This window comes from Tenrec ecaudatus, chromosome 15 (genome assembly GCF_050624435.1).
Source record: "Tenrec ecaudatus isolate mTenEca1 chromosome 15, mTenEca1.hap1, whole genome shotgun sequence".
In the NCBI taxonomy this organism is placed as follows: domain Eukaryota; kingdom Metazoa; phylum Chordata; class Mammalia; order Afrosoricida; family Tenrecidae; genus Tenrec; species Tenrec ecaudatus.
The window spans coordinates 19,608,509-19,631,643 of NC_134544.1; the positions used below are offsets into that span (position 1 = coordinate 19,608,509).

The 23,135-nt window shown below is 45.4% G+C and overlaps 1 protein-coding gene across 2 annotated transcripts in view; it reads right to left on the reverse strand.

Annotated features, from left to right (window-relative positions):
- The window catches only part of WDR7 (WD repeat domain 7), a 363,988-nt gene that overhangs the window by 75,038 nt on the left and 265,815 nt on the right, over positions 1-23,135 (reverse strand). For both annotated transcript variants that reach the window (XM_075532929.1, XM_075532930.1), the window contains 4 exons: positions 21,463-21,580; positions 17,590-17,739; positions 16,971-17,053; positions 319-418 (listed from right to left, as the gene is read on the reverse strand). In XM_075532929.1, coding sequence (XP_075389044.1) covers positions 319-418; positions 16,971-17,053; positions 17,590-17,739; positions 21,463-21,580 — 451 coding nt within the window. The remainder of the gene's footprint in view (positions 1-318; positions 419-16,970; positions 17,054-17,589; positions 17,740-21,462; positions 21,581-23,135) is intronic.

Sequence of the window (23,135 nt, forward strand, 5' to 3'; positions counted from 1 at the left end):
ACTTCATGCGGAAAACGTGGAACCAAAACATGTAAGCATTTTGCTTTAAAACAGGGTGGGTGTATGTAAAGCAGTTTGTACACAGAATACCCTCACTCCGGGCTGTTATTAACCAATCCGGGCCAGCGCTCCAGTCGCAGGGAATAGAGACGCGAGGGGGCTCCAGAGTCTCCCAGTCCTTCATTAAACTATTGATCCCTTTAGCATCGTCCACAATGTCCCAGCAGCTCAGCGTGTCAAGTGGTGACGTGCTAGGTCTCTCTCTCCTTTCAGGAACTTCCCCCCTTTATGGAGTGGAAGTCACAATGATTTATTTACCTGGCATTTTCCAGTCCGGATGTCGTACAGGGCCACTGAACCATGGCGAGCTCCAACCGCGATTCTGTGATTCCGCTCATAATAGCTGACCATGTAGAACCTGCATGGAACAGTTTAACACAAAGTAGGTGAGATGACGCATGGGGAGATGTGGTGGTGGTGGTGGTGGTGGGGGTCACAGCACCTTTCACAGTGTAAAGGCAGCTCTGGGAAATTTTTCAATGACTAAATTGGCAGCAAACATATTACAAGTTTTTTAAAAAGGTTTCATTTTTGGTAATTCTTAGAATTAATGGAAAGAAAAACTATTTTAATGTACCATTTAGGTCTTTTGACAATTGTTTTCAATAGAAAACACACTTCCTAATGGCTAGCGTTCTTTGAGGTCTTGAAATGAGAAAGACCAAATACCAAAGGGTTGGCTGTGAGGGCGCTCAGCTTCATTACTGCAAAGACCGCGCAATTTCAACTTGAGCAGAAGCGAAAAAGACAAAAGCGCCCAGATCGCCCATCTAATTATGATCTCCTGCCTTACTGTACTATTAAGAAATTAAATACACTTTCTAGTAGAACAGTCATAAAACTGTCACATAAATTTTATGCTTAATTTCATATCCATAATTAAGAAAGAAACCAGAAAGTTAGCCACTAGAAAATAAGCTATCCCGCTAATTCCTTACATTTACCAGTTAATCTAAATGACTGCCATGATGATAAGCAGTTTTAATAAGCGTGTTTGGTGCTTAGGGTGCATTACATAAAATTAAGATTTAAGGAGAATGGTTTGAAGGTGAAGATATTTGTTTACAAAATTAGCTCCCCTTGTTTTCAGTTTTCACGACTGGATTAAGTGTCTGAATTCCTGATTTGAGTGTTGTCACACTGATTTTAAAACGATATGGCTGGGATGTGGGAGGGTACCCGTATAGCTAGTAGACGGGTAAACACGTATGATTTTACATCACCACCCGAGCTTCAAGTGTCCCTGCCCATGTCTTAGTCCTACTGTGATGGTTTGTGCCCACTGCCCAGAGGCACAGGCAGCCTGCACGACATGCTATGGCGACCTTGGCTTCTCCCTTCGGATTTCACACGGGGAGCCTAACTTTTTGTTACTACTTTTTAAAAATGGGGAGGGGGCTCACAGGTAATGCTAAAGATGATTTTTTAAAAAGCTAGAAAAATGCCTTTAAAGGTAGTACAGAGAACATCTATTGGGCCCTGGGAAGGCCCTTCTGAATTTCTGGTAAGAAAGAGTGAGGCGAGAGAGAAGGGATGTCAATCAATGTCAGCGACTTGACAAAAGCAAGTTATTGTTAGATGTGATGGCGCCAACACACACTTGACCAATTCAGAACACACACCACTGTTTTCCATTGTCTTTGTTACGACCATGAAACATAAACCATTCTGTCCTGACCCTAAACCTTCCCCAGTCTCCAACCCCTTCCACTTGCCCGACAGATGAATGCTTTTTCAACACGCGGAAGAGCCCGTGCGGAAATGTCCTGCTAGATGCTGCTACGCTTCAGTCTCCCTTTCGCACGAGAATACTGGTTGGAGGAAGGAAGGGTACAGAGCAGTCATGAGACACAGGACACCTCCCTTAGGAAGTAAGGGTTTTTAGCAAGCAGTTAACTTCTCCATGTTTCTCTCTCTTACTCTACACCTCAGTGCCCAACCCAACTCATGGCCTTGAAGTCCATTCCAACTTGGTGGAAAGGGGAAGTCTACATTCTACATTTAACATACTTGAAACTAACAATGTAGAGAGTTGAAAAGCATTTAATACTGAGCATTTCAACCCATCGCTGTGGAGTTGACTGGAACTCAGAGTGACCTTGTGGAGGGTCCAAAGCTTTGGCCCTCTGTCCAGCAGTAGCAGAGAGCCTCCGCTTCCTCTCAATTGCATATTAGGGTTTTCCATGAATTTCCAGAGTCTAAGTACAAGTATAGCTATGTTTATACTTGTAGCTACAGCACATACAGCATTTAAATCTTATTACAGTAACACAGCTATATAGGACCTGACACACACAACACATACTTATTGTGTGATGAGTAATGATCATAGAAAAATAAAATTTCCAGAGGTCTTTTTTTATCTCATACTAAACTTTACAAGGACTTAATAGCTATACTTCAAACATTTATATATATATATATATATTTTTTTAATGCATCGATAGCGCCCCCCCCCCACCAAAAAAAACCCTTTAAAATAAAACAGTGGTAAAAGGTTATGTATTACGTGTCCCATTTTCTAGACTTTGGAGATCAACCTCATCCTTCTATATCATCTACCAATACCATTATTTATGGGAAGAAAGATCAAATCTATTCTTGGTATCAAATCTTTAGTCTGCCTGAAAGGACATATATTACAGGTCTGCCATTTTTCATCTTTGTCATTTTCTGCTAGACTAATACTTATAAACAAGAGCTTCAGGAACTCTGGACAGCCGAGGACTGTGGCATGTTTATATCGGGAGGGAGCGGGGGTTCGTGCTGAACTTCTCATTCCTCCCTCAGAGGCCTCCTAGACGAGGGCGGGGCGGGGCGGGGCGGGACGGGGAGGATTTTGCTGTCACTTCACTAGTAGACTCTATGGGGACTGGCTGCAGGGTACCACTGTCGGCTGAGCATCCCCTGATCTCCTGTCCAGAGCCCACCAGACCCCTAGACCGCTCTTCTCCTGGGCCCACTTCCCCACCTGGAGGCTTAAGAATAAGGACAATAAGCAGCACATACTTGGTGCTACTCTCCAAGGTATCAAGTGATTGGAGGTGATAGCCCACTGTGGCTTTAAATAGTGTGTGTGTGTGTGTGTGTAAGAGTTATAAGGATCATGTATGACGAGCCTTCTGGAAATAGTATCTCAGGCTTCAACACTTTGTTGCATTTACCTGTCACCTGTGCAGCATTTCTTGGGCAAGAACCTGGCAATGTCCGAGAGCACATGTCGACCATGCCTGTAACTTTGTTGTCCAGGAGAACAAAGCGGAAGCAGGCTGTGATATAAATACGTATCTCATGCCGGGGCTGCCATCACCCCAGAGTGAGAGTCAGTGACATGTCCACATGCTGCCGTCAGTTAGCTCCCCTTCCTCTCACAGCTGTCCCTGAAGGCCGCTCCAGGATCCGGGCCCACTATTGCTCAGGCTGCACGTCCCCACTCCTGGTCACCTTGCTCTCGGACTGCTCTCCTACGTGTGCCCAGAACACCTCATTAGAGGGAGATTTCACTTGCCACGGATTTCCTACAGGGCGCACACCCACAGGCAGGCCTCTGTTCCAAGGCTACCATGAGAACACTCACTGCCACGGGGTTGATTCCAACTCAGCCACCCTACAGGACAGGGTACAATTGCCTCCGAGTTTCCAAGACAGTAAATCTTTACAAGAGCGGAAAGCCTCATCTTTCTCCTGCTGAATGGCTGGTGATTTCGAACGTCTGAACTCGAGGATAGCAACAAAATGGGTAACCCACTGTTGTCAACCGGGCTTCTTGACAGAGGCCTTTATGGGTCACCTTAATTGCAGTGACTCAACAATCATTACTCTTCCGCTCATTATCCTATTTTATTTTCCTTTACTCTCCTCTTGACTACTAAGATAGTACAGACTATATATGTATATTTTAAAATTAATTGGTATTTTCCTCCATGGGGGACTTTGTCTTATTCACTGCTTTATTCTTACTGCTTAGCACAAAACCTCAGCAGAATGCATAAATCCATAACTACAGACCCAAATAGCAGAGGGCAAGAAGTTTAAAACACTGTACTTTTCCTTCAGTGATGAGTACAGAAATGCTGCTGAATATGGATTTTCAAAGAATAAATATTTTATAGGGCCTCAATAATGGAGATGAGCCATGAAACAAACAAAAACCTGTCTTAAAAGTTGGGCAAAAAAACACATCAACCCAAAACTAGCATGCTGTCCCTTGACCATTTCTCAAATGTGTTTCCAAGAGCAAGAGACCAGGCTGTGCACGCGAGCTGGAGGAGGATGCTGCACGATGCCAAGTGTGGGATCCTGCTTTAGGGAGCACTCACCAACATCCATCAGCACCTCACTGCCACTGCGTCAATTCCAGCTCTTAGTGACACCATGGGCAGAGCAGAACTGTTACTTCTGGGGCTCCGAGGCTGTAAAAGTCTTTCTCTGGAGAAGCAAACTGGTGGGCCTTCAATGGTGCACTGTGAAGGAGTCTGACCCCGGCACTACCAAGGCTCCTTACCAACTCATAAAACTCACTGCCATCGAGTTGATGTGGGCTCAGCAATCCTACAGCCTGGAAAGAACCGCCCCAGGAATTTCCAAGACAAACTAACTCTTTTTAAGAGTCGAAAGCCCCGTCTTTCTCCCTAGTAAATAACAGTTTGCTATTAAACACGACAAGTGATTATTGGGAACGGGTAGGAGATGCTCCATTTCTTCTCACCTGTATTTTTTTACTTCAAGTGTTCAGGAGTTACCCGGAATATTCCACAAGGGAGTGGTTTAGGGTTTCAAACACAATTGTTAACTAAGGACTCACTGGCCCTGAACATTATGCTTGTCAGTGTGTCTAGCTGGGAAGACAGGACCTCTAGCTCATTAACTTGGTTTAAAGACTCTTTATTTAGTCTTCCTGCAACTGGTGGAGCCCTGGTGGCACTGTGGAATAAAGGCTGGGCTGCTAATTGCAAGATCAACGATCCAAACTTACCAGCCACTCTGTGGGGCAAAGATCGAGCTAGCTGGTCCCATATAAAGATTTATAGTCTCAGCACTCCTGTTTCAGAGGCTATCCACTGGGATTAACTCGATGGCTCTGGGTTTAATAGGTCTCAATTGATGGGCTTTATCTTTTATGAAAACCAGACAAAAGAAAACTTGTGTGAAATTTAAAATGTGGATAAGAAACGAGAAGGAAACGTGCAATTCTCAGCAGCAATATGATTTGGAAGAAAGCCAGGGACCTCTAGAATCATGTCCTAGAATAGCATTTCCCAAAGTGGGCAATGCCCACACCCTGGGAGGCACTAACCAGAACCATCCAAGGGGGCGTGAGAGCAGATGTCTATACTTCACTATGGACACGACGGTACTTAAGTTGTTAACTGGCAGGGCAGGGGCCACCAGTTAACATTTTTTTAAAAGGGGGTGGCTGGCCAAGTAAGTTTGGAATCCTTTGCTGTAGACTATAAATTTGGCAAGGTGCCACGGCCTTAGGATGCTACCCTACTCCAGGAGATGGAATCCTTGAGCATTCAAATACCTTAAGACACAGTCTTAGCTTAATCCAGCCTCCAGCTAGGCATGAACGCCATGTATGTAAAAAATGGTGTGGAGGACAACTACCTTAAAATACCCACAAACAGGTAAGTGTGCTCCCGCTCACACTTAGGAACCAGAGCCAGGCAGGGTTGCACTCCGGTGTCCATGGGGTCACCGAGGCAGAACCACATGTGCATGTATGAGTCACTAACCACTTAGAGGTAATATTTACAGATTCCTATGATCAAACCCTATCCTGAGTATTTGTAAATATGCTGTCATAAGTCATCCAACGTGTTATGAGCTTATGTAGAGTTGCTTTTAGAAATTCTAATCATTGCACTTTTAAGTGTTTCAAAATCTTTCTTCTTTTGTAAGTCATGTACTGATCAGTGACTCGGCGGCCATCTGATGTACCTTCAGCCGGAAGCACCCGTCCTCTCACACCCCTCTGTCAGCAAGGCTAAGGATTGCTAGCTCCAGGTGGGCTTTCTGAGAGCTGTTTCTAACTCTAATGCAAAATTGCCACCACAGTGCCTGTATTACTTCATACTTTACTCCCCCCTGACCACCCCCCACACACACCAATATCTCACAGAACAGCATCTCATACCAATACACACTTTGGGAAGCATGTTCCCTTGTTCAACCACCCCCTTTTCTGGTGGGCACTCTCGTGCATGGATCCTTGTACGTTTAGGTGGGTGTTCTGGTAGGACAGATCACCCAAAGCAAGGTGCTGGGTCAAAGCACATGCCCACTTTAAAGTTGGATGGTGCTGCTGTAGGTGTAGAGTTGGTTCTGTCCAATACTGACTCATAGTGACCTGATGTACAACAGGATCCAACACCTCCTGGTCCTGGGCCATCCTCACAAGTATTATGTTTGAGCCCATTGTTCAAGCCATTGTTCAAGACTGACCTCAAAATATCACTGCCATCTAGTTGATTCCGACTCCTATGACCGACAGGACAGGGCAGAACTGCCCTGTGAGTTTGACACTGTTGACGGGAGAGAGCTGTCTTTCTCCCAAGCAGCAGCTGGTGGTCTCGGACCAATGTGTAACTCACTCCCCCACTGGGGCGCTAGTGCCTACTTGCCTTTAAAGAGTGCTTGATCAGGTGTTATCAAGCCTCCTATTTTACTAACTGCCATCAAGTTTCTGACCATGGTTCCACAAGGCAGAGCACAGCTGCGCGGTGGGTTTCACAGGGTTTGCATCTTTACAGAAGAGAAAACTTCACATTTTTTCCCGAGAGCAGCTGGTGGGCTCGAACTGCTGACCTTACAGTCAGTAGCCCAACATATAAGCTACCGTGTCAGTAGTCACCACACCAAACTCACCGCCAATTCCGACTCATAGCAACGCTACAAACTGATAGTGTTATTTTTCTTAATTTATATCGCATCTTTTAAGTGCATCTGTTTGGCTATTTTACTGCTAGATGCTCCGTTCTAGAACTCGGTGGTGGTGGTTTTCTAATAAAGAACTCTAAGACCAACAGCAAGCCAACTGTGCAAAGTGTCCCCTCACTTTCCTACTACCATCCAGTCAACGCCAGCCCAGCGGGACCCGACAGGACAGAGTAGGACTGCTCCGTTGGGCTTTTGAAACTTTAAATCTTTACAGGAACAGACAGTCTCAGCCTTCTCCTGCAAAGCAGCTAGTGGGTTTGAACCCATGACCTTGTGGTCAGCAGCTCAATGCACAGCCCACTCCTCCACCAGGCCCCTGGGATATTTTGGGGAGTGGAAAAATGACTAGAAAGGTTTTAGATGAATTTCGTTCATACAAGTCCGTGAGCAACATCTATCTTTATTCTCAAAAGTATACTGTACAATGGTAACTACGGAATTTTACTGGAATTGGGGTAGAAGCTGGTTTAAATCCCATTAGTGTTATCACCATATTGGATTAAAAAAACCAAACCACAGGTCAGAAGAAGTTTTTTCAGAAAATGAGCTCATGCCTGCACTCAGGTAGACACCGTGCACTCCTCACTGGGTGCTCAGTGCCCACTTAGGATGAGCTACGTTGATTCGGCTTTTCCCTTGCAAAGGAAAATCAATCAGTCTGTCTACATCATAGCAACGCTTAAGAAAAAGTGAATTATCTCGGAAAATACAGACCTTTCACTTTTCTGTCTAGAGATTGTCTTTCTCTGCTCTGCTCTAAAGTTTAAATCGTTATTTCACATTGAATTTTTAAAAGTTTATTTGGGTTAGTATTAATGTTTTCTGAAGGATTACTTAAAAAATTCTTTTTAAATTGTAAGTTGGGTGGGGTTTACATATTGGAGACTCCATTTTGAATTCGACAACTTAAATTCCCTCTCAAAGTGCCCAGGAAAGCTTGCCCCAGCCACGCCACCTCCACTTACATGAGTTCTGCCTCATGGAGCGTACGATCTTCCTCCTCATCCACTTCGTTTCCTCATTTGAATTATTCCACCATATTTGTAAGTTGAAAGCCACGCACTCTCCGCGTGAAAACGCAACATGGGCAAAGACTGTACAGATGTGCTTTATACAATTGATGTATGTATATGTATGAACTGTGAAAAGAATTGTATGAGCCCCAATAAATTGTTAAAATAATAAAAAAAAAGAAAAAAAAAAAAGAAAACACAACATGGGGAGTACTGGGGGAGAGGCACCTGTGAGATGAACCGTCTCCTTGAGCCCCGGCGCTGCCTCCCTCTGCCCGGTACCTTCCACCAAGGGCCCGTTGGCTGCGCACGTCCTTCCAACAGGCACAGGGCCGTGTGTGCGCAGGTCTTCATGCGTCACTTCTGTCACGCTATGAGGTGCACTTTAAACTGTACCTCCACGCTTTTCCAGTGGGTGCCCTGATGGCACAGCCAGTTAAGTGGTGGGTGCTAACCAAATTGTCAGGGGTCCCAACCCACCGGCAGCTCCCTGGGAGAAAGAGGAGGTTGTCTGCTCCCACAAAGACTAGTCTCGGAAACCTCAGGGGCCGTTCCTACTGTCCCACAGGGTTTGCCGTGAGTTTGAACCAACTCCTCCGCGCCAGGAACAGACTCCACACTGCACACTTTGCACGGAAAGGGACAGAGCTCCATCTTTCAAAAGACTGCACGGTAGACCACCGTTTTAATGTACTTTAATGAAAACTGTTTGTAAGATATCTATTTACTTAGAGAACACAAGTGAGTGAACCTTTCTGAATAGAAAGCACATCTTTATGGAAAAACATCTGAAAATGCCCTAGAACAAAGGTCAACTAAAGGAATCAGCTCAACCAGCAAAACCATACGAAATCTTCCCGTCACATAAATCCTACCACACTATGACTAAAATGTACCCAATTGCAGCATATGAGAGGGGCTTATATGCTGATTCCTTGCATGTTCGGTCCTGCCTGACCACGCGTTCTGTCTGTTGAAAAGCTACCGAGAAGCCCACGAGACTGAGCTTAACGAGGCTGCGGCGTCCTGTGCAGGGCTGCCTGAGAGTGCCTTCCGAATAGTCTCGGCAGAGGAACAGGAAACATGAAACACAGGGCAATGTGAGAAATGAAGCAGTGACTCACTTGTGAGAGTCTACATAGCGTGGAATAGAGGGTTTCATTCACTCGGCGTTGGCGGTGCCTGTGGAAACAATGTACGCTTTGGGGCCGGGGTCTCTCTCTGATAAGTGGCTTCTCACTTTTTAAAGCATGGATAGAGTTGAAGCTTACCATAAGCTCCACGAGAAAGCCCTCATTTCACGGAGGAAAAACGCGAAGACTACCGACATGCCTGAGGTGGCACACCAGGTGCTGGATCCTAAGAAAGGCAGAGGCTGTTGGATATGGGAATGAGGCCGACAGTAAATTAAAACACAAAATCACAGTAACTGCCATCGAGTCATTTCTGATTCACAGCAACCTTTTAAGACAGGGTAGAACTGCCTCTGTGGGGTTCCGGGACTGTAACTCCTTACAGGAGGAGAAAGCCTCGTCTTTCTCCTGCAGAGAAGCTGGTGGTTTTGAACTGCTGACCTTACTGCAAGCAGCCCAATACGTAACCAGTGCACACCAGGGCTCCTAAGGCACACGCCAGAAGAGTTTTAACAAAGAAGAAAAACATTTTCACAGGCTCCTTGGGGGCCCTTCTGTTCCTCCAGGAGGTCAATGAGAGTAAAACTATTTTCATAAAAATGTTGACTGTTATTTGACCTTTTCATCGTGCCAATTTGCACTGATGGTGAAGAGTAATGATGGATATACCTGCGGGCACCTGAGTCCACATCAAAGGAAGTGACATCATAACGCACACGGGGACTTCCGAGCTCGAGGAGAGATTCCATGCTCTTTGAATGCCATTTTTCCATGAACTTTTTTAGACTCCCTCATCATAGTGAGTGGTTTCTAAATTCATCAGTGCCGTGCACTGACACTGGCAAAAAAGCAAACACATCCATGGTGCTTAACAATGTCCTGATGAAGCAGTGAGAACAATCAGCTCCCTCGCGTCGATCCCTGAATGAACTGGCCACGTCCCACTGGAAAAGTGTGGTTGACAGCATAACAACAGTTCTTGCAATTAACTTGGGAATTTGGCAAGGCGCCTCATGAAAATGACCTTCATCAAAATGAAAGCGAGCCTGTCACTTTGAGGAAAAGCACTGGCAGAATTTGCTGTCGATAATAAAATTCAAGCTTTCAAGTTCAAATTAGAATTTTGGAAATCCGTATACTCATTGGCTTTTCTAATGAGATCAACAGCCATCATCGTAGATGCCATTTTGTTTTTATCTTGAAGATTACACTGTGAAAATATATGAAGGGAATTGATTTTTCTCAAGATCAGTGACTAAATGTTACAGAGTCATGCATGGGTGAAAGCCTCTCTCAAAGTACAAGATACAGCAAAGAGTTACAATTATATAGTCTAATGTTTAGGGTACTCTAAGATTGCAGATTCACCTCACAACAAAGCTGTACCAGCTACCACATGCTGCATTTTGGTGTGGTTAAGAAGACGTGTGGGGCTAAAGTGGAGAGCAAATGCCTTGATGACTGGGGCAGGGAATGTATGGATGTGCTTTATACAATTGATGTATGTATATGTATGGATTGTGGTAAGAGTTGTATGAGTCCATAATAAAATGTAAAAGAAGAAAAGAGAAAAAATGATTAGGGCAAAGACTGTACAGATGTGCTTTATACAATTGATGTATGTATATGTATGAACTGTGAAAAGAATTGTATGAGCCCCAATAAATTGTTAAAAGAAAAAAAAGAAAAAGAAAAAAAAAAGAAGACGTGTGTTATCTGAAAAGGCTATAAACACTCATTGAAAAGTTATTAACACAAATGCACAAGGAAGGAGAAAGCGGGGGCGGGGTTAGGAAAGGGGGGCCAAGCTGACACTGCATTACCAGAAAGGGCCTGAGAAGTGACAAATGGCCTTTTGTCTGGGGCAGAGGGAGCAGGACCCTGAGCAGAAGGCAGAGGAGATGCAGAGGAAGGAAGGGTTTCACAGGGGAGATGGGAGAGCATGCTTCCAGGGGGGGCGGGGCGGAAGTGGGAGAAGGGGCTACAGAGTGGCAGAGGCCCGGAGCATCCCAGTGCGCCTCATCCCCTAGGGAGGGGCACGGCACGCACAGCTTCTGCACAAGTGCACAGGGGTGAGGTGGGCCGAGCACAGCGGGGCTCCAGCTGGCCAGTTGATAGAACACAGACAGGACTGGAGGTGGGAATGCATGACATCAAGCCCCTTTCGGACTTGAAATTCTATAACTTGCAGTTCTGAAACATCGTGCGTCAAGGACACTGCTTCAGTCAAAGACCCGGTGCCATTTGTTAGGTGGGAATTAAGGACCATGCGCACGGCAGGCCGGCAGGGGTCATTAGTCAAGCCCAGCCATCGAGTGCCTCCAGCGAGTACTCCTATTTTCTAGACTGAAAATTGGGACAGAGCCCAAGGAAAGACTTATTTTGAATCTGTGGATTTATTTACTTGACAAGTCTTTAAAAGGCATAGAAATTAAGCCACCCTTAATTATACTTCCAATAAGTCGCCTCAGCTTAAGGGAAGGTGTGGCCAACTAGTGGGTCAGCTCCCACGAGGAAGCCCCTCGATGAGAAGGGATGGACAGGTAGGTGACTGCAACGGCGTCGAGCATGCCAGGGCTGCGAGGAAGGCGCGGCTCGGGGAGGGTTTCCATCCATCTATCGTATCCAGATGGGGGCGATGCGAGCAAGCGCCTGCGTGACTACAGCAGGCAGCAGCAGCAGGAGAATCAAGATGCACGAGAGAAATAAGACCTATCTGGGAGTTTCCAGGCAGAGGAGGAAGCTGCTATTCCCACGATCTTGGGGCCGATTCTGGCCCCTGTCAGTCCTAGAGGGCGGGGTAAAACTGTTCCCCGGATTTCCGAGGCTGCTGTATGGCACTAGGAAGGAAATGGAAGCAAACTATCTCCCCCTAGGGAGGTAACTGAGGAGCCCTGGTGGCGTAGTGGTTACACGTTGGGCTACTAACAGCAAGGTCAGCAGTTAGAAGCCACCAGTTGCTTGGTAAGAGGTCAAGGGCCAAGGCTTTTGACTCCCATAAAGAGTGACGGCCCCAGAACCCCACAAGGGCTGTTCTGCCCTGTCCTAGAAGGTAGCTATGAGACAGAATCGACGTGCTCACAGTCAATTTGGTTTTCAGTTTTAGGGAGGTAATTAAGCCAAAAATCACATTTAGAGGTCCATCTAGTTTTTGCTATTAAAAAATAATGAACCCGGTTCCCTCTTTCTGTCCCACCCTCCCTTTGTCTCCAGTTCCTATCATATAACTTCCTCCCTGGGGACAACAGAAAAGTGGGTAAAGGGAGATGTCAGACAATGTAAGATATGACAAAATAATAATTTATAAATTATCAAGGTGCATAAGGGAAGGGAGAGTGGGGAGGGAGGAGAAAAATTGAGGAGCTGATACCAAGACCTCAAATAGAAAGCAAATGTTTTGAGAATGATGATGGCAGCAAATGTACAAATGTGCTTGACACAGTGGATGTATGTATGGATTGTGATAAGAGTTATACGAACCCAATAAAATGATTAATATAATAAAACCAAAAATAAAACACAAGTAAAAAAAATGAAAGCAGTAGGCATAGCAATACCACGATGGGGGTGGTTTGGGGGGGGGGAGAAACTGATCACACAGTTGGATCTATAACCTCAGCCCCAAGGAGGAGAAATAGTAGAAATGTGGGTGAAGGGAGACAATTGATAGTATGATGCGAAGTAACAATGATAAAATATAATTGATTCACGAGGGTGGGAGGAAAGAGGGGATAAATGAGGAGCTGATACCAAGGGCTCAAGTAGAAAGAAAATGTTTTGGAAATGGTGATGGCAACATATGTGTAAGTGTGCTTAATGCAGTTGAATTCTGGATTATAAGATCGGTAAGAGCCCCCCAATAAAATGATTAATAAAAAACAATCAAACCTGAAAGCCCCTAAATCTAAAATGAATTTACGTGTTTCTATCAACTTACAAGGAGCATCTGCTGTGCAGTGGGCTGGTCACCGCAAAGCCAGCAGTTCGAAACCACCAGCTGCCCCCTGGGAGAAAGAGCGGCTTCTTACTCCTGTAAAGAGTCTCAGTCTCGGAAACTCACAGGGGCAGCTCTTTTCTGCCCTCTAAGGGTTGTTATGAATCAGAATCGACTCAATGGCAATCAGTCTGGTTTTAGTTCCATCAACTTACAACTTCATTTTAGAAATCCCGAGTCCTTTGTCGGTATGGGTGCTGCTCTCATTCCTCAGGAAGAGAGGCGACCACCGCAGTGCTGACAGGGGGAGCTCAGAACAGTGAAGCTGCTTGCTCCTGCAATCTGAATAAACCACCCTTCCAGTACGTGTGTGGACATTGCTCCTAGCAGTAACGTCTGCACAGAGTACATCAAAATGACTGGTGTCCAGTTTCATGCGTTAGACTACTGCATCACATACAGGGGCACAACGTGTTGGCATCACGGCCGACACAAAGGGCCATCACCAGACTATATCGAGCAGGGCCGGCTCCATGTGGACCACTCGGCTGAATGGAGAGACTTCACAAGGATGTTCCAGTGCACAGCGGAGGGGTGGCCAACTAAATTTTCACCATGAACTCGGAGGAAACTTCAGGGATGTTTATCCTCGTAAGCCTTGAAAGGAGTTCGTTCTACTTTCTGAGAGGCTAGGGTATTTTTAACTGAGGATGCTGTCGCATTTATATTCCAGGCAATTAAATGTAAATTACTCAGAACGCTCTGTACTTCTGCCTCCGACAGTTATCTAGAGGGCTCAATGATCTTTTTTTTCTTTAAGATCACCTAGGAGACCGATGAAGGCAAAGCGAAGCAAATTCCAATGAGACGGGTAAGAATCTGGAGGGATTCACTCTTTAAATGTTAACTTAGTGCACCTCATCCTCTGTGTACGCGGAAACAAAACGAAGGCAGCGGCGAGAGTCTTGCTGCTCACCTATGTGTGTCCTACAGGACCCCCAGCTGCATTTCTGAATAGGCCCTCCTTTGTTAAAAGCCGGATACTGTTTTGGATACTATTTTGGATAACTGTTTTTGAAAGATGTGTGTGCCGCGCTCTATTCTTTCAAGGGCATTGAAATCTCAGCAACTTCCTTGTATTATTAATGGATGCCACTATATTATTAATACTACTCCTGGAACTAAAAAGTAAAGTATCGGGACATATTTAAATCTACGGTTATACAGGTTGCTATACAGCAACTAAAATTATGTGAATTTAAAATCTTTTCCTGAGGGTATTATGAGGACAATACCTACAGACACGAACGACACTCCAGGGAGATCTCCAGCATTTCACTGGAGAGAAAGAAGTCGCTGTGTTTTTAGAAAATAAGCACAGCGGCTATTATGCTACAGTGACTGGTTTGCTTCCGCAGCTTCTGAAATTCAATAGACGTTGTATGTGTGTATTACAGTTTTGCTAGCAGCTAGTGAATTGGCCCCAACTCATGATGACCTGACATGTAACAGAGGAAAATGATGCAAGGAGCATGAGAAACACAGCTACATCATACGGAAGGGAAGCAGGGAATTTGGCTTTGGGCTCTCTGGTGGCCACAGGCACCTGGGTGGCCCCACGGGTTCAACGCTGGGCTGCTGACCAGGAAGCGGGCTGTTCCCACCTGCAGCTGCTCCACAGAAGAAAGATAAGGCAGGCAGGTAGTCAGTGTTTGTAAAGATTTTACAGCTCAGCCATCCTCTGGGGTCCCTTTCTGTCCGATAGGGTCACTGAGTTGGAATGGACTGGATGGAACTGGCTTAGCCAAAGAGGGGAGGATTGAACCCACGCAGTGGCTAGTTCTTAGGACTAAACAGACAAATGATGCCTGCCGGTGAGGTCTGAAAGAAATGTCTGGGTGGGCCCTTCCTGGAGAAGACACCGAAAGTCCAGGAGGCGGCCCTGGAGGAAATGTGCGGGAGGGTTTCCCGGAACCTCACCTGGAAGGCCCGCAAGGCAGCCTGCAGGGCGACACTGAAGAGGACATTGGGCAGGTGCTCGGAGCCTAGCCAGCATGTCTAAGCCCACAGCTCTCTTGGCAGTCTCTCTTAATTTGGGAATATAGGTGAGAAGACATCGAAATCAATGCGCTGCATGTCTTTTGCACTAAGTCTACGTGTTCAACTCTCTCAGGTGCGCTTGAGAAGGGCCAACTACTGAGCGGTGGTTGGAGCTGCAGTCTCGGCAGGCCTTCTGCAGTGCCGGCTACGGGCAACTCTTTCCAAACGAGTAGTGCACCGTGGACGGTCTGTCTTGTGGGAACACCCTCAGCCGCGTCCTTAGAATCCCCAGGTTTATTTAACAAAGAAACACAGGAGTCCTCAGGAACCCACAGAGCCTGGCTAGAGCAGGAGATTGTTCTCAAGCTTCCGGTGGGACACCCCAGGGAAATCAGTGATGCTCCTTCCCAGTGTGGTGGCCGGGCAGTCAGAAGGGGAATGTCCAGGAACAGCCCTCAGGGGCCATGAACCTGGAGTAAAGATCTTAGAACACCTCTCCGTTGTTCTACCATCTCCACTAGAACAACATGGAGTAAGGTCAGAAATCCAGAACTGATGCTTGTTTCAGGTTTTTAGAACGCTTTTTAAATGTTTAGGAAGAAGTTGAAGCTACTGGCGGGCACATCATTCTTTTAGTGGACGGATCATTCACTCATGCAATATTCTTTGAACGTCTCTACGTGACAGGCGTCGTTGGAGGCGGCAGGGATTTGCCCGTGCACCAGAGGGAAATGGTTCCTGCTTCCCAGAGTACCTGACAGGGGCCAGGCACTCCAGACGGGACACGCTTTTACACGTCACCTTTCTAGTGAACTGTCTCCTCGGATCTCAGTCAGAACAAGCCCTGGACGTACCTGGGTTCATGTTCTGTTGAGGGCCTCCTCAACAACATGTGCCCGAGAGTCCAAAAACTCTCAAACCAGAACCTCGTCTGCATGCTATGCGACCGTGAGAAAATGCCTGCCGTGTTTCCACTGAAACACTCTTAAACATCATGTCTGTCGATAAACACACACTGCCACAGAGTCACGCCGAGCCTCCAGGGCAGGGGAGAACTGCCCCTGTGGGTTTCAGAAACTGGAACTTCTTGGGAGGTTCTGACCCGCCGATCTTGTGGATGGCAGCCCAATGCATAGCCATCACCCACCCACCAGGGTTCCTTCTGAACTACAAGGAAGAGGAAAATTCTTTCAATCACAATGTGCCTCAAACGAAAAACGGTGAGAGCAGTGAACTGTGAACTACTTTGGGGTGGGTGGGGGCTGCCCCTTTGGGTAATTTTTACAAGAATAGAAAGCTTCATCTTTCTCCCAAGCAATAGTATGCTTTCAAACTGCCGAACTTCTGGTTACCAACCCAAGTAACCCACGACCCCATCAGTGATCCCACTATACTACACTGGTTATAAAATGTTTGACTGACTACTCTTTTTTCCCCCCATGTTTACACATAAGGAACATCTCAATATTCAGTAGAGCAGAAAACATACAGTGACTTCCTTTTTTTTTTTTTAAACTCAGACTGGAGAAAAGGTGCGCAAAGGTTACTCTTGGTGACAAGTTCCTCTTCTCCGCTAAGTTAGAAACTTCCACTACCAACTAGGAATTTGCTATCTCTCATCCATTTATTTTAAGTGTTAAGCAAAATGTTATCATGACCCAATTGTAAACAGGTGCCTAGTATGCCTTTTACTCTAAGATGTCTAAATGGCTTTAGCCAGGATGCAGGCAAAAACTAACAAATAATTGAAATAGTAAGGAATAGTAATTGAGTAAGACAAGTAGCTAACCACAGGCAGAGAGAGAGAGACTTTTTAAAGTAGCTGGGGGTGGGCGGGGACTTCTTTACCTGCAGATGGCTGGGAAGCACTCCTGAAGGCCTTTCTTTTTGACCAGAGATCCTTCAAGGCAGTACATGATGATGTCCATGACCTTTCACAGAGACGACACGGTCAAAACAACCATCATATACACATTTCTCTGAAATGCACGCCTCCTGTGCCCAGGACAAGTCTAGACAGTGTTGTTCTAATACTAACTTTCACACACAACAAAATGTAAAAGCATCTTATATACCATAGACTATCCTTTTAAGTAACAAAATTTATGATATGGTACGGTAAAGTAAGAAGACAGAATTACTTGCTTTAAAGGTAATTCATATTTATGTACCATATTGGCAGCACATATTTAAGCATAAAATTATTCTTTAAAAATTATGCCCACATAAACCAATTGCTTGTGGATAGTGCAGGGACATAGCAGGCATTTTGAACTTTGAGGATATTTTGAGAGAAAAGATTATTCGTTTTTATTGCTACTCACTCATACACATTCACTCCCTCCCTCTCGCGTCCTCCCTTCCCTCAGTCCCTCCTTCAGACGCACAAGAAACACGCATGCCAGTTCACCTTACAAACCGGTATAGGCAAGCCTATTGAAGCAACACTGAAAACAGATGGCCTCACCTCCACGAGGAGATCCACCACATCTGCGGGCATCTTTTCAATAAGAATTTCAATGACTCTCAGAATCTCCCCTTTCGCTCGAGCCAGAGTGGTGGTGTGGATGCTCTGCTGCGACTGGGCATTGGCGGCAAGAGCAGTGTGTCTGTGCACCTAGAAAAACATTCCCACACTGCAGGTGAGGTGGACATCGAGAAGAGGTTTACATTTCCAGCTACTGGTCTCTTATATTTGCCAGCTATAAAACGAGAAGCCCTGAGTGTGCAATGGGTTTAGTGGGGAATTGTTAAATGCAAGGTTGGCAGTTCAAGCCCACCACCCTTCTGTGTAGGAGGCTGTCTGTGCTCGAGCTTCATAGTTTCAGAAGCCCTCCACAGAGCTGCTCGGAATAGAGTTGGTGGCGGCAGTGGGTTTGGTTTGGGGTTGATGCATGAATTAAAATTAAAAAGTCAACAAAAAGAAGCCTCCTAGGTTGAGTCAGGAAATACTTTTGATTGCATAAAGAATATATTTAGATCATAACTCAATAAGCACTGCCCAATAAAATTCTCCAAAGGGTCAGTATGAGTCAGAGTTGATTCGAGGCAATGGGTAGACAAAACCCAAAGGAGGACTATTCTAACATTTACTTAAAAAACAAAACCAGAAACACTCAAATGTACGTGGCACAAAGTAAACTCACAACCATAATTGCTTAAGCCCTTTAAAAGGAAGCTGAATTAATGCCTGGCATTTGTAGGACTTGACCATGTGGTCACACTGATGTGATGGGAAGCTACTCAATATATGTCAGATTACTTATGATCTGTGCATCTCCCACTGACGGGACAAAAAGTTAAAAATTTCCACTGGCTAATAAAACTATTCATTTAGACACCCAAGTACCATATACAAATGCAAATAAAAAATATAGGGTACTCCAAAACATAAAGATCATAGCTACATATATGGGTTCTATATGCAGTCAAATCTCACGATAAATCTCTACACCATTGGACAAGCAGCCACGTCGATATTTCTACAAATCTGTCTTAGTTATGAATTCAAATTCACTGTCTCCTTTGACATGTGAACTGCTATTCGGACCTCCCTCCTTCTAGTACCTTCAGGTCACAAACATCAGTTGCACACCTGTTAAGAATGACTCTGGGCTGGACAAAGGCCCAACAGGCTTGAGGTTATCCAGGCAGACTCGGAGGGTATTTACCTCATATTTTAAAGATTCAACACGGCTCCAGGAGAAACAACTCAGCGAGGGGGGCCTGCACATTTTTCATGCAGAGGGAGAGGGCCTCATGAAACTCTGCAGGCTTAACACCCTGGCCATGTCCCCCTCTGTGAAGACCTGCAAGGCTCCTGTAGTTGGTTCACTGCGTTTCACTAGGTTTTCCGTTAGATGTGGGCAATTAGTGAGACATGCAGAGTGTGGGGATCAACTGGCACTCAAGTCTATAATGGTGCCATGTAATAGGGAAAACAATTAGCAAGTTTATGAGTAATATTTTTGTTTATAGTTGAAGGGCTGGTATGCGATTAGGTTAGAGTCTATTACAGGTAGATACTCGACTTGTAAAATGTGAATGTTTTTTGTATATTTTCAGTTGCATACCCTTAACAGGGAAAAATTATCACCAAATATTTACTCAAGTAAATGAGTTAACTTGGAGAGCCTATATGAGCACCCAAAGCACAGAGTGCTGATGGGGATGAAAAATTTGAAAATGGGTGTTGCTGATGGCTGCACAGGACTGATGTACTCAGGTATCACCCAATGAAATCCGGGAGAAATCTTGAACTGGCAAAGTGTTAGCAATAACACATATGATAGATGGAGTTTGGCTGAGAGTGCATATCAAGGAAGATGTTTCCCATGGTTTTACTGACCAAGCAAAGGTGTTTGTCTGTGTGGGTCTTAAGAAAGTATAGATTGACCAGTGGTGAGAGTGGCAATACTGGGAGGATGGAGGGAGGGTGGGTAGAGAGGGGGAACCAATTACAAGGATCTACATATAACCTCCTCCCTGGGGGACGGACAACAGAAAAGTGGGTGAAGGGAGACATCAGACAGTGTAAAATATGACAAAATAATAATTTAAAAATTATCAAGGGTTCATGAGGGAGGGGGGAGCGGGGACAGAGGGGGGAAAAATGAGGAGCTGAAGCCAGGGGCTTACATGGAGAGCAAATGTTTTGAGAATGATGAGGGCAATGAATGTACAAATGTGCTTTACATAGTTGATGTATGTATGGATTGTGATGAGTTATATGAGTCTCTAATAAAATGATTTTAAAAAAAAGAAAGTATGAATTACATTCTGAAGAGTGAGAATTTGAGCATACTTAATTGTGCTCCTGTAGAACCTGAGCCCAGACTAAAAAAGAGTATAAAACAAGACAAGGGGTACTCCAGGAAAGGTGGGCATCTAGTTCGTAGCCCTTCGCCTTATTTCTGGATTCTGTTTGCTGAGCAAATGATCCACGAAGTCAGCCTACAGGGAGGAACACGCTGCAGCAAGATGGGAGGGAGGCTTGTCTACAAACTGTGCTGTGCAGATTATACAATCTCATTTCCTTCCATTGAAGAGAACCCGAAGCATTTACTGATTAAGATCAATCACGACAGCCTTCGGTAGGGTTCCAGCTTCACAAAAAGAAAAAAATCCTAACTGGGTCAGTAAGCAACATTGTGGTAAATAGAGAAAAGATGAACACTGTCCAGGATTTCATTTTACTCTGATCTGAAATCGACATCCATGGAACAGTAATTGAGAAATAAATATCTGCATCGGGCAAATTCTCTGCGAAAGAACTTACTTTAGAAAGCAAAGATGCCTTTGTATTATGTTCTTCTTGCCATTTTGTATTTGTTTCTTATTGTTTGGCGGGTTTCCCAGTCTGTGAAGCACAGACGGGGCGGACACACACACACACAATAACCGAGGCAATGGTTTATCGGGAGTGTGCGGCGGGCGGGGGAGGGGGGCAGGGAGGGTAAGGGAATTTGGGGAGCAAACAATGAATGCAGGAGGGGGAAGGAAGCACTAGAACCAATTGTGATGATGTACACTTGATAAAAGCAATTTAACCATGGACGTGTGTAATATGTGACTATGATATGGGGGTGGGCGTGGGGAGCAAGAATGAGGGCTAAGGTGTGGCTGTCCGAGCCACGGCACTTTCAACCACTTCATAAGCATGTGAAGGCTGGAAACAGGGTCAACTCGACTGCAAAGTGATGCCTTTGCCCTGTGCTACTGGCAAAGAATTCGGAATGTACCAGGGGCTTTCCACAGCATGGCCACATCCCTACTGTAAGGACCAGAGGCAGAACACTCCTAAGAAGCGAGGGTGGTGAGGCTGTCTCAGGTACGATGGAAACGCTGGGGAAGGACATCATGCCGAGTGAAACCGGGTCAGCAAGAGAGAGGCAGCCCCTGGACGGGATGCATGGACACAATGGCTGCCCCATGAGCTCAAACACAGCAACACCCGTGAGCACGGTGCAGGGCCAGGCTTGCGTTTCGTTTGGTTGAAGGATGGGGCGGAGAGTGCCAATGGTATCCAATGGCAACCACGTGCTATAATATGCATGTTATAAACTCAAAACTCACTGCCTTTGGGTCCATAGGCCAGGGTGGAACTACCCCCACTGAGTTTCTGAGACGAACTCTTCATGGGAGTAGAAAGCCCCATCTTTCTCCCATGTACATGATCGGTAGAGAAATTTTAAAAGCACATGTAAAGAATTCCCCACTGTGAAACTTAGTGGGTATGCACACGCGGGCGCATAATCACTGAAGAACTGCATTGTTCTAGACCAGCTGGAAGGGCTGTGCGGCGGTGAGCCCGCTGGAGCATGCCGGAGCGTCCGCTCACCTCTTTGGCTATGGTGGTGATGAAGGCGGGTGGCCTGGCGGTGGCAATGAGGGAGAGGGCGTGCCTCGCTGATCGGGCCGAGTCAGCTGCTGGGCTCAGAGGAAGCCCTGTTGTGATGCTAAACAGGGATCAGAAAAAAGGGAGAGAGAAAAGCAGCATTAGAAATATAGACTGAAAAGATTAGACACAGCTTATAATGTCAGTTCAAGGTCAATGGGAGCACTCACACAGTTAGAATATAATGGACTTGCAACAATGAGCAGTGATTAGGAGTCAGGGTGTTCTGGCATCAAATACAAAATCGAATAATTAACCGTGAAGATTGGAAACAGTATGTGCACCTGTCCAAAGTGTTAAAAAGGCCTTGTTAACAAATTATCAAGAACCAGCTTGGAATACTTATTACGAAGCTCAGCATAAACCAGGATATGGCTTGTACTGGGTATTTTCAAAGTTTTTCCAAAAGAAAGTAAGTGAAAGATAAAAACTTGCCTAGAAGGACATATTTACAAGGCTGTGTTTCAGGTCCTATACATGAAAGAAAGCACATGTGTGTGGGGAGGGGTGCTTAGAAGCACATTTCTGTCCATAAAATTCAAAATTGTGAGAATGCTATCACTATTTTTAGTTCACCTATTACTTTTTGTTTGAAATACCCCGTCACTGCTGGTGCGCCCTCGACTCAGGGTTCTTAAAGCCAATGTACTCATCACCAGGCTCTGCCAGGCGTTATTTAGTGTCAACTAAAAAAAAAAAGTACACATGTATGACATCATTCCGACTATGTATATAATTAGGTACATGGTGCAATAAAACTTCCCAAACAATGAGATCACAAGGGGTCGAGGGTAAACCTACTGCCACTGAGCTGATTCCAACTCCCGGTGACTCAGTGCACAAGGTTTTTGAGGCCACCAATCTTGACAGCAGCAGATAGGCACATTTTTCTCCCACAAAGTGGCTGGTGGGTTTGAACTGCTGACCTTTTGGTTAGCAGTTCACAGTTCACACAATAGGGACTCCAGGGCTCCTTCACAAGGCGGTGATGTCATATTCCTATGTCACTGCTAATATATAAAAATGATCCATCTTCTGTCGCTTAGCTCCATTCTATGTGGGCAGCACTGGCAAAGGCACTGAGATTTTCATTACAGGGTGGCACGTGAGCCCGCTCGGTAAGTGCACGGAAGGTGTGTTTAGTTACCCTTACATCTGATTATGGCCTAAATCTGTCTAAATGATTTTGTCACTTTAAATGTACATATGAAGTAAAAATGGCAAAATGCCCTCTCACACACTTTGGACATGTGAGCAGGAGAGACCAGTCCGTAGAAAACACCATGCTTGGTAAAATGCAGGAACACACACACACACATACACACACACACACACACACACACACACCACACACACACACACACACAACTTTCAATGAGATGGACTTTCATGGTTACTTTCAAACGTAACCATGAGTGGATGGTGCCGAGCCTGGCAGTGTTTGTTCTGCTGTGTACCGGTCACCATGTGTTGGAGCTGTCTCAATGGCCCCTAATAAATGGACTGAAGTTATGCCAAGGCTTCCTGGAGTCCGTGACATGTCCTTTGTGAACCGGAATATGTTTACAAAATGAAATCAAACAAAACAAAAGCTGGTTTCTCTAACTGAGCTAGCA